The 16,881-nt window shown below is 38.9% G+C and overlaps 1 protein-coding gene across 1 annotated transcript in view; it reads right to left on the reverse strand.

Annotated features, from left to right (window-relative positions):
- Positions 1-16,881, reverse strand: part of HELZ (helicase with zinc finger) — a 639,316-nt gene that overhangs the window by 199,924 nt on the left and 422,511 nt on the right. The window contains 2 exon segments of the mRNA XM_029599344.1: positions 10,242-10,470; positions 11,880-12,063. Coding sequence (XP_029455204.1) covers positions 10,242-10,470; positions 11,880-12,063 — 413 coding nt within the window.

Genomic DNA, 16,881 nt, shown 5'->3' on the forward strand with positions numbered 1-16,881 from the left:
GTGAAAGGCTGTGGTGAAGTCCAAGCGCACCCCAAATTTCTTGCATAAGGCACGCCAGTATTTGGCAGTAAATTGGGGGCCCTGATCGCAATCAATGTGCCGGGGAAGGCCTTGCAGATGAAATATGTGCAGAGGAAATAGTCGTGCCAATTCAGGAGTGGAGGGTAGTTTTGGTAGAGGAATAAAATGTGCCATTTTAGAGAATCTTTCAACCACGACCCATATCACATGATTGCCAGAAGAGGTAGGAAAGTCTACCACAAAATCCGTGGAAATATGTGTCCATGGTTCCTGAGGGGCAGGAAGAGCCTGGAGTAGTCCCCAAGGCTGACCAGGCAGGGGCTTTTGCTGCGCACAAGTCAGGCAAGAGTCAACATAGGTCTTCACATCCTGGGCCATCTGAGGCCACCAATAGTATCTGGACAATAGCGGCAAGGTTTGAGTTCTGCCAGGATGGCCGGCAGTAAGAGAGTCATGGGCCCAACCAAGTACTTTTGGTCGCTGGCGGAGGGGAACTACCATCTTCCCTTGTGGTATAGTGTCAGTAGCCGCTAGCTGGACTTTGGCAGGATCCAAGATGTAGTGGGTTACCTCCGGTGCATCTTCAGCCTCATGCAGCCTGGAAAGTGCGTCTGCTTGTGCATTTTTAGCTGCGGGACGGTAACGTAGCACGAAGTCGAAACGACTGAAGAAAAGCGTCCACCGGGCCTGGCGTGGGTTTAGCCATTGAGCCTTACTGAGGGAATTCAAGGTTCTTATGGTTGGTGTAAACTGTAACGGGGTGTTGTGCCCCCTCTAACCATTGTCTCCATTCTTCAAAAGCCATTTTGATGGCTAACAGTTCTTTGTTTCCTATTCCATAATTCTTCTCCATGGGGGAAAACTTGCAGGAGAAGAAAGAGCAGGGATGAAGAGTCCCTTGAGGAGAGTGTTGGCTGAGTACCGCCCCTACTGCGAAGTCAGAGGCGTCCACTTCCACGATAAATGGACTAGCTGGATCGGGGTGATGAAGACACGGCTCTTGCAAAAATGCCCTCTTCAATTCGTTGAAGGCATGGATGGCTTCATCTGGCTACTGCTTAGTGTTAGCTCCCTTCTTAGTTAATGCCGTTAGGGGTGCTACTATGCTACATTTTAATGTAGCTTTAACTTCTGTACAAAATGCAGGATTATCCTCTATAAAAGATAGTTTGATTATTCATTATCATTTAGAAGCTTTGGAAAATAAAATGCGGTCAAAAAATGTAAGATTTTTGAGTGTTCCTATTACAATATTATTGTCACCTAATGAGATGTTTAAATTATATTTAAAGGATGTTTTGGGTTTTTCTGAGGATCAAATTCTGTGTTTCAAAAATATATTTATCTAGGCAAAGAAAAAATGTGGAGGATTACCAACAGCATCTGTGTAAGGTAGTCCAGATGTCCACCTTAATTGTCTCTTTCAGCTTAGAAAAGGACAAAGATATTTTCTTCCGGAAATATAGTTTGAAAAATGATTTTTCCTTTTGTGGTAATAAAAGACAAGTATTTCCTGATGTTTCACGAGAAACAAAAATAGAAAGAAGCATTTTCTTTCCTTAAAAGAGAAGGTGCTGTAAATTGGCCTGACCTTTTTTCTTAAATTCCCATGTAAATGCTTAGTTACTTTTCAGAGTAATAAGTTTGTATTTTACGATCCATTATATCTGGAAGCATTTACCTCTGATAAGAGCTGATATATTATTGGGGTTCTTTGGGTTGGTGGGTATAGTTGCATCTTAAATAATGTACCCTTTGCTCTCCCTCCAGTTCTTTTGCTTAAATGTTCTGTTTTTCATTTCCTAAATTAGACTCCCTGCTACTCTTTAATGTGGCTTGAACTTTGTATTTGATGTTGAGATATTACATTTCTTTTGGGGGCCGTAATAACCCATATATTTCTTTTCTTAAATATTCTTGAATTGTTTTGAAGAAATTCAATAAAGTTTTAGATTATTAAAAAAAAAAAGATCAGCTGAGCAGAGTCCTGAAGAACCTTATGGATTGTTCTAGTGATCAACAGTAACAATGGAAAATTGTACATGAGGCTTTGCCCCCAGTCGAGGTAGGAAAATGTCCTGAAGTAGTTTGTGATCGCTAGGCAGAACTGAGAAAAATTGATTTTGTTTTGTGTTATGCTGTGATGCAAATAGATCCATCCTTGGAGGACCATATAAGCCAAGCAGTTAGTTGGCCACTGACTTGTGTTGTTGAAATACTCTGCTGAGTCCATCTGACAGTGTGGTGGAGATGCCTGGCAGAACAGCTCAATTTCTTTCTCCCCAATTCCAGATTTTTAGGGCTTCCTGACAGAGAGGCCATGATCACTTTCCTCCTTGAATGTTGACATAAAACATGGCAACTTGATTGCCAATTTTGAATTAGGATGCTCTTTCCTTGAAGGAGATGCACAAATGCTGACAGAGTGTGTCTGATTACTCTCAACTCCAGTAGATTGATCTGACAATGGCTCTCTTGCCCAGTGTTCAAATGGTTCCCAGTGTGCGCTCCCCATCCTTTGGTGACGACATCTATCACAGTACCACTTGATAGGGGAGTGAAAGAAGATGAGCTCCTTCCTAGCGAATTCAGGGGCACAGTCACCACCGCAACTCCCGTTACACTGTCATTATTTGCACTGGAGACGATAGCGGTTGAGTTAGTTCATCCCACTTGGTAAGTAGACCCCACCGGAGGTAACAGATATGAAGGTGGGTCGTAGGACAACATGGATTGTCGCTGCTATATAATCAAGGATAAGCAGCCTTCTATCTGTTGTGCATTGAGAGGACATTAGCATTTGGATGAGTGATATCATGATGTTCACTCGATCAGGAGGCAGGAATGCTCTTTCCTGCAGCGAGTCCATCCAAGCCCCAATGAATTTGAATCTCTGAGTGGGTTCCAGGCTTTGGGTTCTGAAGTTGATCAGAAAACCTAAGCAATGCAGAAGAGATATTGTTATGCACAGGGAGTGGAGAACTTCCTCTCGTGATTTCACCGTGATACGCCAATTGTCCAGTTACTGGAACATTTGTACTCCTTGGTAATGCAGATAAGCCACCTCTACCATGAGGCATTTCATAAATACCCTCGGGGATGACAACAGGCCAAATGGGAGCTACTTTGTACTGGTAGTAGGAAAAATCCACCTGGAAACAGAGATAGTGCCAACATCCTTTAGATCCAGGGCATACATCTATTCGTTCTTTTGTATGTAATGGAGAATCATGCCAAGGGAGTTCATTTTGAATTTCTCTCAGAGTATATATGAAGATTTAGCCAAGTTTGTGTTTGGTAATCATACTATTACCATATCTCCTTATGTACATAAACTTGGAGTACTACTTGATACAAATCGTAACATGAAAATACATATCAATAACCTGATTAAAACTAGATATTACAAATTGTGAATACTATGTAGATTAAAACCTCTCCTAGAACCTGCAGACATCAGAACGGTGTTACTGCAATTAATATTCTCAGGGATTGACTATTGTTACGTTTATCTGATTGTGTAATAAGATCACTTCAGTTACTACAAAACTCGGCAATCCAAGTCCTAACTGGTCATTCCAGATATGATCACATCATACCTACTTTCTCAATGTTATACTGGTTAATAGTTATGTTAAATCCCCTTCAAAATTCAAAATAAAATATTAACATTTTACATAAAATCATTTCAACAATAACTCCATATGGGTGCTGTTCTTCATATATATGCCCCACAATGAACACTACAATCAGAGACCTATTAGTAGTTCCTACTATACATCAAGCACATATGGGTGTGGTGCGTGAGTGTACAATCTTTTTGACTGGTCCTCTAACGTAGCATTCCATGCCAGTACATATTTGGCTTACAGTCGATATTAAAGAATTTAAAAAGAATCTAAAGATATGGTTGTATAAACAAGCTTTCACCAGTTGACTATGCAGTGTCTAAAAATTGTATGTACTATTGTTTTGTTATGAAACCTGATGAATATCTTCTTGGCTATATGAGTTACGTCCCATATTTGATAGGTTGGTCACTTTTGTCTTGTTATCATAATTTTTTTTATTATGTATATTTTACGTACCTCACTATGATCGTTGGCGTGGCAGATGACAAATATGTTTCAAATAAATAAATTAATAAACATGTGAATAAAGGTGAACCAGTAGATTAGTGTATCTGGATTTTCAGAAGGTGTTTGACAAAGTCCCTCATGAGAGGCTTCTAAGAAAACTAAAAAGTAATGGGATAGGAGGCGGTTTCCTTTCGTGGATTACAAACTGGTTAAAAGACAGGAAACAGAGAGTAAGATTAAATGGTCAATTTTCTCAGTGGAAAAGGGTAAACAGTGGAGTGACTCAAGGATCTGTACTTGGACTGGTGCTTTTAAATATATTTTTAAATGATCTGGCAAAGAATACGAGTGAGGAAATCAAATTTGAGATGATACAAAATTATTCAGAGTAGTTAAATCACAAACAGATTGTGATAAATTGCAGGACAACCTTGCAAGACTAGAAGATTGGGCATCCAAATGGCAGATGAAATTTAATGTGGACAAGTGCAAGGTGATGCATATAGGAAAAAAATAATCCATGCTGTAGTTACATGATGTTAGGTTCCATATTAGGAGCTACCGCCCAGGAAAAAGATCTAGGCGTCATAGTGGATAATACTTTAAAATTGTCGGCTCAGTGTGCTGTGGCAGTGAAAAAAGAAAACAAAATGTTATGAATTATTAGGAAGGGAATGAGGAATAAAACAGAAAATGTCATAATGCCTCTGTATTGCTCCATGATGAGACTGCACCTTGAGTACTGTGTACAATTCTGGTCGCCGCATCTAAAAAAAGATATAGTTGTGATGGAGAAGTTACAGAGAAGGATGACCAAAATTATAAAGGAGATGGAACAGCTCCCCTATGAGAAAAGGCTAAAGAGTTTAAGGCTGTTCAGCTTGGAGAAGAGACGGCTGATGGGGATATGATACAGGTCTTGAAAATCATGAGAGGTCTAGAATGGGTAAATGTGAATCGGTTATTTACTCTTTCAGATAATAGGAGGACTAGGGGGTACTCTATAAAGTTAGCAAGTAGCACATTTAAAACTAATTGGAGAAAATTATTTTTCACTCGACACACAATTAAGCTCTGGAATTTGTTGCCAGAGGAAGTGGTTAGTGCACTTACTGTAGCTGGATTTAAAAAAATATTTGGATAAGTTCTTGGAGAAGTCCATTAACTGCTATTAATCAAGGTGACTTAGAAATAGCCACTGCTATTTCTGGCATCAGTAGCATGGGATCTACTTAGTATTTGGTTACTTGCCAAGTACTTGTAGCCTGGATTGGTCACTGTTGGAAACAGGATGCTGGGCTTGAGGGACCCTTTATCTGATACAGTATAGCAATTTATGTTCTTATATAAAATACGTTTGTTCCAATGACTCAAGTCCAGCATGGACCGCAATACCCCATTTACTTGGGGACAAGGAAATATCAGGAATAGAAACCCTGCGTATGTCGAGATGTGTGGATTGGCTCTATTGCTTGTTGTTGGATAAGTGATTGGACTTCCAAAGAAGCGGCAGATGAGATGAATCCGGATAGAGCACCAAACAATGTGGAAGATAGAGTGGCTGAGAGAAATGAACATAAGAACATAAGAAATTGCCATACTGGGTCAGACCATGGGTCCATCAAGCCCAGCATCCTGTTTCCAACAGAGGCCAAACCAGGCCACAAGAACCTGGCAATTACCCAAACACTAATAAGATCCCATGCCACTGATGCAATTAATGGAACCCCTTAATGCGCGGTCTTGTACGGTCGCTATCTTTAGGGCAACCACTCTGTGGCTGTCCCCCTTTGTATAGCTCCCGATTTTATTCTTTATTTACTTAAATCAACATATTATTTTTTGTTTTTTAGATTTTTTGTGCTTTGTTTCTACTCCCCAGCTGTTTGTCCGACCTGCCTGGGATTTTCCTGCTTTTCTACTCAGGTTTTCATAAATACTTCTTATTGTCAATTAATTGTTACCGCTCCTATGGGGTCGGACCCGCCTGCCCGACACCAAAAAAAACAAAAAATATGTTGATTTAAGTAAATAAAGAATAAAATCGGGAGCTATACAAAGGGGGACAGCCACAGAGTGGTTGCCCTAAACATAGTGACCTTACAAGACCGCGCATTAAGGGGTTCCCTTGATTCACGGTTGTTGAAGATTGTTGACACAAGGGAACACAGTTGGTTGTTGTGTAGTGAACACTGATGCAATTAATAGCAGTGGCTATTCGCTAAGTAAATTTGATTAATAGCTGTCAATGGACTTCTCCTCCAAGAACTTATCCAAACCTTTTTTGAACCCAGCTACACTAACTGCACTAACCACATCCTCTGGCAACAAATTCCAGAGCTTAATTGTGCGGAGTGAAAAAGAATTTTCTCCGATTAGTCTTAAATGTGCTACTTGCTAACTTCATGGAATGCCCCCTAGTCCTTCTATTATTCGAAAGTGTAAATAACCGATTCACATCTACTCGTTCAAGACCTCTCATGATCTTAAAGACCTCTATCATATCCCCCCTCAGCTGTCTCTTCTCTAAGCTGAAAAGCCCTAACCTCTTCAGCCTTTTCTCACAGGGGAGCTGATCCATCCCCTTTATCATTTTGGTTGCCCTTCTCTGTATCTTCTCCATCGCAACTATATCTTTTTTGAGATGCGGCGACCAGAATTGTACACAGTATTCCAGGTGCGGTCTCACCATGGAGCGATATAGAGGCATTATGACATTTTCTGTTTTATTAACCATTCCCTTCCTAATAATTCCTAACATTCTGTTTGCTTTTTTGACTGCTGCAGCACACTGAGCCGACGATTTTAAAATATTATCCTAGATCTTTTTCCTGGTTGGTAGCTCCTAATATGGAACCTAACATCGTGTAACTACAGCAAGGGTTATTTTTCCCTATATGCAACACCTTGAACTTTTCCACATTAAATTTCATTTGCCATTTGGATGCCCAATCTTCCAGTCTTGCAAGGTCCTCCTGTAATGTATCACAATCTGCTTGCGATTTAACTACTCTGAATAATTTTGTATCATCCGCAAATTTGATAACCTCACTTATCGTATTCCTTTCCAGATCATTTATATATATATTGAAAAGCACCAGTCCAGGTACAGATCCCTGAGGCACTCCACTATTTACCCTTTTCCACTGAAAAAATTGACCATTTAATCCTACTCTCTGGTTCCTGTCTTTTAACCAGTTTGTAATCAACAAAAGGACATCGCCTCCTATCCCATGACTTTTTAGTTTTCTTAGAAGCCTCTCATGAGGGACTTTGTCAAACCCCTTCTGAAAATCCAAATACACTACATCTACCGGTTCACTTTTATCCACATGTTTATTAACCCCTTCAAAATGTAACCTAGGCTGCACAATTTGGAGGACCCAAAGGTCCTTGATGATCTGTCACCACTGTTGCATGAAATGCTGAATTGTTCCCAATCCCCCCTATTGAAAAAAAGGGAAACAAGACTGTTTAGAGGGATTAAAAACTAGGCCCTGGCTTGGACTGGGCTTACTGTGTGAATTTTGGCTGACAGTATTCTTTCTGTCAATGCGTGGCTAGAAGTGGTTGATGACACTGGGCCTGAAGGGGCAGCAGATAGTACTGTTAAAAAGACCGGTAAGGCCGCCTGTGGAAGTATAGTCATCTATTTGGCTAGAAGTGACATTTCAATGTCTCAATCTCTCTATATAGCTGTTCAGCAGCTATATAGAGCGATTACATTACCACATTCTGGTACTTTATTTGTGCAAATATTTCCAAGAGATTTTCACTTATAAGATCATCCCCAGAGCAGGGGAGATCTGCCAGTTTCTCATGGATGTTCTTGCGGATGCTGCTAGTTTGAAGCCATGCCATGCATCTAGCTCTAATGGAGGCTGAGGAGGTACGTGAAATAGAATCAAAGGAGTTGCAGACCGATCGAAGTAGATGGCAGATGCTCTCTTTTGCATCCAGGAATGGTTTAGGATAGCAGTTGCCTTACTCAGTAGCAGGTAGGAAAGGTTTGTTTCTGAATGTAGTTATGAATATACTGTACCATGTAGAATTGGTGGATAAATATGTGAGTTGAAAGTATTGCATTTTGAAAATCTTTCCTGCTGAAGTTCTCTAGAAATTTGTGGTCTTTTTCCTAGAGGAGCTCAAAGCTCTTCTAGCTTGGATAGACTAAGTCCATTCGGTGCCACCAGTTGACGTAACCCAATTGTAATGGCCAATTACACTTATCAATGGAAAAAAAATCTGTTATTTCTGTACCATAAGAAAAAATTTTACTTAGGGAATCAGAGGAGAAAGGCACTTTTACCCATACTACTAAGTAGTATGGGTAAAAGAAAAAGTGAAGCCTGTAGTCACTAGGTCACATTTTTTTTTTATCTTATTTTCTCCTTATCACCTTGCTGGACAGTACTTGGCCACCACCAGCCTGCCAGCACCAACCCAGTTGGCTTCTGGGAGACGTTCTTAACTAGTTAAAACAAAAAAAAGGGGGAGCCCAAAATGGGAGATTCTTACATAGTCTGCAAAAAATACATTTTGAATTTGTAACTTTATAAAATACAAAGAAAAGTGTTAGCAAGCCTAATTGATGTGTCTCGCTGACTTAAGCAAGGTCCATCTGGACAGTTCAATCATCCACCTTAATGTAATGCTCAAAAACATATTTTTAAAATTATTTTTTGTAGCAAATAAAAATTCAACAGTCGGGTTCGGTGATTAGCTTTTGAGACTGTTGGAACAGCAAATTTCACAAGACAGGAAGAGTTTAAACAACTAAAGTTTGCGAAAGACTGTGTACTATAGACAGGGCTTTCATTGAGAGAAAATTGAAGGATTTGGACAATCAGGCTAAAAGCAAAAATGTATGATTTATTAATTTTCCAAAACTTTCATCAATCTCCCCAAAAGAGATGTTTAAAAGTTATCTCATAGAAGTTTTGAAATTGCCTGAACAAACAATTTCTCCTGTCTCTAAGATTTACTATTTGCCTCCTTTCATGAAAAAAGAAGAAGGGTCTGTTTCCAGTTTTACAAACTTGATTCCGATTCTGGCTGCTGAAGAGAATTTGAATGTGACTCAGTTATTGGAAAATTCAGATTCTGTTTTGGTTATTCCTTCTACCATGACTATTTCCTTGGTCTTAGAACCAGACCAAGACTGGCTCTTGAGAATTTTCTTTCCACATTGCAATGAGTCATTTTTACAACTTACAGTTAGAGTATTCCTGGATGCGGCTATACAGCAAATAAGAAATGTAGGCAATTTCTTTTACTAAGTCCTAAAGTCCAGCAGCTCGGTGCTATTTTTACTTAAGTTTCTGTGCAAGTGTCACATTAGGTTTCAGGAGAATTCGTATATTTTATTTGCCCCTAGTCAGTTAACTAGCTTTCTGAGCACTAGTCAACCTGCAGTTCCTCCTCGCTGAGTTAAATATTGGTTCTGCTATGTATAATGTGCCGAGGTAATACCACAGGTTTTTTTTCTTTTCTTCTAGTTTAATCCTGAAGTTGTGTAACTGTATCCCCCTCTTTGAGGACTTGATTTAGAATCAAGTATTAATGTAACAAAATTTGTTCTTTTTTCTGTTTAGAATTGGGGTTTTTTTCTGTTTGATTCTATGTTTTTCTAGCAAGAATTTGATTTGAGTGTATTTGAAAAATTGCATAAATAAAAAGTAAAAAAAATTATTCCAATTTTATTTACCTTGATTTTATGGGTTGGTACAAACAGGCTATAATACCGCAGAAACCAACCAGGTTATTACTAGCAAGTGGTGGAGGCTAGGTATCTAGGAAGGCCACAGAGACCTAAGACACTGGATATTCAGCTAATAGCCTTACTAGTTTTGGTAGCTGTTTAGAGTATTACAAAGCTTGGTGGCAAAACATAAGGGGAAGGGTCTGTTGTTAGATCTTGTATTTTTGTTTACCCAAAACAGTACAAACCCACTGAGGATCTTCTACAACTGGGTTAAGCTTTTACTGCTGGGATATATCCTTGCAGTGTGGTCTTTTTCTGTCATTATCTACTATGTTACTATGAACAGTGAAATTATATTAAAATTAATAAATAACTTCTATAAACACATGAAAACAGTTTTAAGCATTTAATAACACTGTTAACCATAACTACTTTACCTGCATCTTCCAATGGAACACAAAGCAACAGGATCTCCTACCACAGCTACTAGGGACTGTGCTCTGGTGATGGCAGTGTTGAGAAGTTTATAGTTGGATAGAAAGCCATAATCTAGGTCTTCTGTGGAATCTTCCAATAACTGTTCCTTCCTTTTAATGGGTGTTTGCTTGTGTTTGCAAGTATGCCGCGTCCGTACCGTGCTGAGAAATAAAACTCTAAACTGCTTTCCTAAGGAAAGAATGCACAGATAATTTAAGAGCTTAGCAGGTACTACTGAAAAAAATGACCACACACTAATGGACTGCGTAAAACCTTAAAATTTTGATTACACTGATTCATTTCTTCATCTGTTAAACAATAAATGTTCTTTAGTTCCAGATCCAGTCACAAGTTTTCTGGTAAGTAGACTTGTATTACATTAGTAAAAACCCCAAGTAAGCTAATCCGATTACAACTCTAACAGTAGTACATACACTGCATCAAGCCTTGCAAGGCATCTGAGGTATCCCGCACAAAGCAGCAGTTACAACCCTAACAGAAGTGATCAAAGGTACAATTGCAAGGCTGGGGTAACCAAATCATTGATGAGCAACTGGAGGCCAATGTTTTTGGACAACCTTATAGATTTTTGATGGTTGTGAGGATTGTTACAAAATTGGGTGCCAACATAAGGAAAAGGCCCTGGATGTTGATTTAATCATTGATCTTGTAAAAATCAAAGAGAATGGTGGTAATGCCTAAATCAGCCTACTGGCAGAGATGGTTAAAGCCAGCACACTCTAATAGAATCTGAACAAGCTTAGGACAGACATAAAAGGCAGCAGTAAAAATAGGGTTGAGCAGTCAAGTTAAAGACATGGCAAGGATGTTGGTTTAAAGATGAGAGTCTATATGTTTATATACTCAAAATGGTAGAGAACCAGACATGAGGAATATACCACTTATTCCTGGAAGTGGCCAACAAGAAATAGATCTATTCTTTGTGGATCTGCTGGGTACTTCCTAGAGATCTGGATTGACCACTGTTGGAGATAGGATACTGGGCTCAATGAACCATTGATTTGATCCAGCATGGCACTTATGTTTTTAGTCTAGACTGAGCAGAATGGATAGACCAACTGGCCTTTAACTACCATTATTTATGGTTATTATGTAATCTGGAAGGCCAAGCTGGGCTTTCCTACATATAAGGCAAAATGAACACTCGATCTGTGGCTAAGCTTAATTCTCTGTGACCAAGACTAGAGCTCCAACAAACAGAATTCCAAACAAAAAATACATCTCATATGTTTTATAACATCCAAGCAAAGGAAAACAACAAATGTATACTATTTCCCTATTACTGGTTACTTGTTCAGCTCTCTTATGGTTAAGCAGTTTTATATCAACATTGCTTACATCATAAAGATAAACAGTTCTAAAGTTCAACAAACTCACATGTGAAACATCATAACTATTAGTAAATTGGAAATCATTCTATGATATACACAAAACACAATTCTCTCCTTCCCTAAAAAGGATATTCCTATATTTTCTGAGTTTCTCTATCAAACAAAAGAAAGCAATGATGATACTTCCATCAGAGCTTATAATTTCAATAAATTGCAAGCAGAATATCAGGTTTATTTAATACTCACCCTGAACATTCAGCACCCTTCTACACTGACATCAGATAAACCTCTTTTTTCGAAGCTCTGCACGAATTCGAAACACTTGATCAGCATACGGTGTTACTACACCAATACTGCCCTCATCCAATTTTCCCCAAGCCACAGGCCATTTCCTCCTTAGCTCTTCGACACGCTCTACGACTTCAAACACCTTAAAAAAAAGAGGTCAGGAAACGTCTGATTAACATTATGAAGGATCCCATCAAACAGACATTTTAGGCAGCAGTGGGAGTAAGATATAGACTGGCATCAAAGATACTCAAAATATTTTTACTTAGATCTAGCTCTAAAAGACTGTTTATTTTATTTTTGTAGTGCAAATAAAAAAACACCTTAAAATTATATTGAAAGCTAAAGAAGAAAAGTTCCAATTGTGACTGCAGAAAAGAATACATTTTTGACATCCCCTTGCTCTACAGAGGAGTTTACCTTCCTGAAAACAGAATCACTGTTAGAGCTTGTAACAAGACAAATGAGAGAAACAATTCTTCAAACTGGTAAAACTGACTGGTCCAATGTGTCAATGTGACAGTTTATTGAATATACTGTATACACAGAACTCCAAACATCATGATTTGTACTGCGCATACTAGACGTATGAAATGCTGGAAGACACACATAATATACAGTCCCTAATACTTGGAGCTTACAATCTAGTCAAGACAGATAAAACACGTTTTGTTTGTTTTTACTGAATTATGAATGTTTTTATTGTAATTCTCTTGGGTCAATTTTATTAGAATTCAACGGAATATAAGTTTATATAAATAATAAATACACACACACACACACAAACATGAAGCTTTGAGCAAAGGGAGCAGGGCCATGGGACTGTACACTTGGGAGTGAAGGCAGTAAGGCTAACACTGTACACTTGGGAGCTAGAAGCACTATAATATAATGCAGAAGCACAAACTCATCCTGTTCTTGACTTGGATTTTTGTTCATTCTGCCCTTCAAACTTCCTTCCAAAAATGCACAAACACACATCTTTTCCATTCAACCATGTGAAAGTAGACAAATATGGGACGTATACAGAATTCTTCCTGTACAGTTACATTTAAGTTCAGAAAATAATTTCTATAGCTAGCAGCCCTGACCAGAAAGATAAACAAGTCTTCAAATTTTTAATGGTATTCAAGAGCCTTCAACTGAGATTTCTGCTTTTGCTTAAAAGGAAAGGAAACAGAGATTTAGGAAATTACACCATAAAGTCAGTTCCATTAGTAAGCATTTTATATGAAACGTAGGCACTTTAGTTCAATGACTAAACCCTCAATATTCTAATTTTTCCTATTTCAAACAGCATATTTTATTTTACTTAGAAGTAATAACTATGCTGAGAAATGGGCCATGTAATGCCACATAGCAGCAGCTGAATAGCAAATTATCTGCAGTTATCTTCCTACAGCATTTATTCAAAGTGCAAATAAACATAATTAACTGCTCATCAACCCAAACACAATTCTAGATCTGCACTGCTCAAGACATATTATAAAATAAAACAAAACAAAAAAAAATTAGGCAAGGATACAATTACATAATTAAATACAGATGTATGCATGTCAACTGAACCTTTTCTTGGATACATGTAGAAAATTATATATCCTATTCATATTTGTGTTCATGTATATGGGTATGTTTACAGTATATACTTATATATGTTAGAGGTTTGTAACAATAAAACTTTTGGTTCATTTTGTTTTGTTTGTCCTCCCTTTTCATTTGTTTCATTAAGTTTTCTCTCTTTCTTTTTTGCTTAGTGCATATTACTTTCGATTTAGTGTGCACTATTTGAGTTTTAAACTTACATACTAACTTAGTGTGCACTAAAATAAAAATTAAAAAATGAAATTTTGTGAATTTTACCCTTTCAGTTTAGAAGCAAATTGAAACAAAAATACTTATGTTGGTAAAGAAAACAGAAGCACATTCCTAATATATATATACATACATATACACATACATCCAAATCTTTATTTGTTTCTTTTTACACAGCCACACAAATAAGTATATATCAAACATTATACACATACAAGAAAAAAAACCACAGCACTACCAAGTGCATTCAACTTTTGTTTAACTTCATGTGCAGAGTACGTGTGATACACAACACCTAGTCAACAGAAAGCTTCATGCTCTGCTTTTGAACAAAGAACCAACAAAGAAAGGAAGCAGCTGTAACAAGTAACTGGATGTGTGAAGGGGCTAAAAAGCCCCAAACAAATTTAAAAGAATAAAAAAAAAGAGGAGTTTCAGAAATACATGACCCAGTTTCACCTAGCGTTAGATCTGACTCTCAAGGAATATTTATTTTAAAGAGACATTCTGAGGTGCAGCATGTTCTACAGCAGGGGTTATCAAACCATGAGATGGATTTGGATGTACTGCCTCCATTGTACACAAATCTATCTCGTGCAAACTCCTTGTGGATATCCTGAAAACCTGACTGGCTAGGTATGTCCTGAGAACCGGATTTAGAACAAGTGCTCTACAGGAAGCTAGACAGGCAATTTCCATTCATACTTAAGTCTGCCAGACTTGAAAGATATTAATAGTGGGAATCTAGAAAGAGAGAGAGTGGAGTGGAGTGGAGGAGTAGCCTAGTGGTTACAGAAGTGGGCTACGAACCAGTACACCAAGCTTCAAGTTCCAATGTCGCTCCTTGTGACCTTGGGCAAGTTAGTTTACCCTCAGGTACAAACGTAGATTGTAATTCCTCTGGGGCTTTGAAATGCTGAGAAAATTGGAATATAAAAATCTAAATAAATAAAGTTGCTTATCATGTGGGTGATGTAGTCTGACGGCGCCATTGTATAAAATTTGCTCTCTCTCCTAGCTCCAAAAGAACAAGCATTGCAGGAATTCCTGGTCTACTGCACGAGTCCTCCTTAGTTATTTGGAAGCTGAGCTTCAACTTCTGGGAGGTGAATGGGATTGTGTGGCTGATTTGTTCTGCTGTCCACAGAGTACAGGTAAGCAGCTTTGTTTTCTCTGTGGAATAAACAGCCACACAAATGGGGATTCCCAAGCTGAAGGCTGCCTTGAAAAACTGACCAGCAAGGCAATCTCTGTGGGAATCTTGATCTAAACAATGATGATTCAGGAATGTACTGATTGAAGACCATGTAGCAGCTCTACAGAAGACCTATGCCGAAACAGGTCTCATCTGAGCTACAGAAGTCTCTAGCTCAGATCTGATGTGCTTTCACTGTATGTGACAGAGGAAAAGCAAACAGATGCAATGGAAAAGCCAGGAAGAGAGGGTTTGCTTTTTAACTGGACATCCTTGTCTATTTTCATCAAACATAAGAAATAACTGGGAAGACTTCCTCCAATTCTCTGTTCTGTCACTACAAAACAATAAGGCTCTTTAATAATCCAAAGTAGGAAGCATTTGCTTCCTTGAGGAAGAGTGAGGTTTTGGAAATAAATCTTAGCAGGATAACACATTGGTTTAACTGGAAATGAGAAACCACCTTTGGTAAGAACACTGAATGCAGTCTCAAAAGGACTTTATCTGAAAAAAATGTGCATATATGGAGGATAGACCACTAAGACCCTGTGACGCACCCTTCAGGAAGCAAGGTACAATATGGGTGCCTAGTTCCTGCAGGGTGGGAGCAGGGAAGGGGGGATAGATACGAAGGAAGAGGGGTTGGGAGCACGGTGGGTGGCACAGAATTTAAAAGGGCATGCTGGCATTAAAACAGCCCATTTTTCCTTTGCTAAGTCACATGAATTTATCTTCCCATGGTACCAGCTCCCTTCTTTACCTTGGCAGGCATTACTGGCATTAGTCAACAAGAGGGCCGGGATTGGCTTTGCAAAGCAGCGGCTTTTGTGCAGGGTGGGTGTCGGGAGACTTTCCCCATCTGTTTGGCAGGTGGCGGCATTGCAGGATAATTCGACAGCAGTGTTAGAGATATTTAAAAAAAAAGGAAGGAAGGAACAAGATGGGACTATGGAACCCTGTGTACAGCCTGCATTCTGTACTGCTAGCGGTGGGATTGAACACACGGAGGCCACTAGTTTGTGGGGTATTGGGTGGCATGGCTCAGCCCTGAAGGCCAGTCTCTCCAGTGGGAGGGAAACATGCTGCGTGTCGTGGGCCAATGTGTTGGATGAATCTCAAAAATAAATAAATAAATAAAAGGGTGAAGAAGGGTCATGGCCAAGGTCAGAGCTGGGCTGGTGCATAAGAGTTCCCCTTCTATAGTGAGAGGTATTTATTTATTTGTTTATTTATTTATTTAAGGCTTTTATATACCGACTTTCTTGATGTAGATCAAATCAACTCGGTTTACATCGAACTAAGCAGAACTATAACCAACCATTCCAACAAGTGACATTTTGAAGGAGCATAAAAGTTACATTCTAACAAGGTTGCCTTAACTGGGAGAAGGAAAAAAAGAGGGGGAGAACGAAGATAAATTACTATATACAATAAATTACTATATACAATGGAGTATGGGAGGGAGGCTGGGACAGAATCTCGTGATGACTTTTGAGCAAGATTAGCGTTTGTTTATTTACATACGCGATATGATAATTCTAGATCAGGCTGTTGGGCTATTGGCGGGGAAGGCTTGGCAGAATAGCCATGTCTTTAATTTCTTTTTAAAAGTTAGTAGACAGGTTTCCTGCCTGAGGTCCGGAGGTATGGCGTTCCAGATGGAGGGTCCTGTGGTAGAGAATGTCCTGTCTCTGATGTTTGCGTGTTGTACAACTTTGATTGGGGGAACATGTAAGGATCCCTTGTAAGCATCTCTTAAGGGTCTGGTCGTCGAGTGCAGTTTGAGAGGGTGTGAAAGATCTAATGGAGTCTGATGGTGAATATTTTTGTGGATAATTGTCAGTGATTTATGAAGGATCCTGAAGTTTACTGGGAGCCAATGGAGATCTTTTAGGATGGGGGAGATATGCAATATCTAATAGTAGTCTTCTTCCCCCCCCCCCCCGATCTAAG

The sequence above is a fragment of the Rhinatrema bivittatum genome, chromosome 4, assembly GCF_901001135.1.
Source record: "Rhinatrema bivittatum chromosome 4, aRhiBiv1.1, whole genome shotgun sequence".
Lineage (NCBI taxonomy): Eukaryota > Metazoa > Chordata > Amphibia > Gymnophiona > Rhinatrematidae > Rhinatrema > Rhinatrema bivittatum.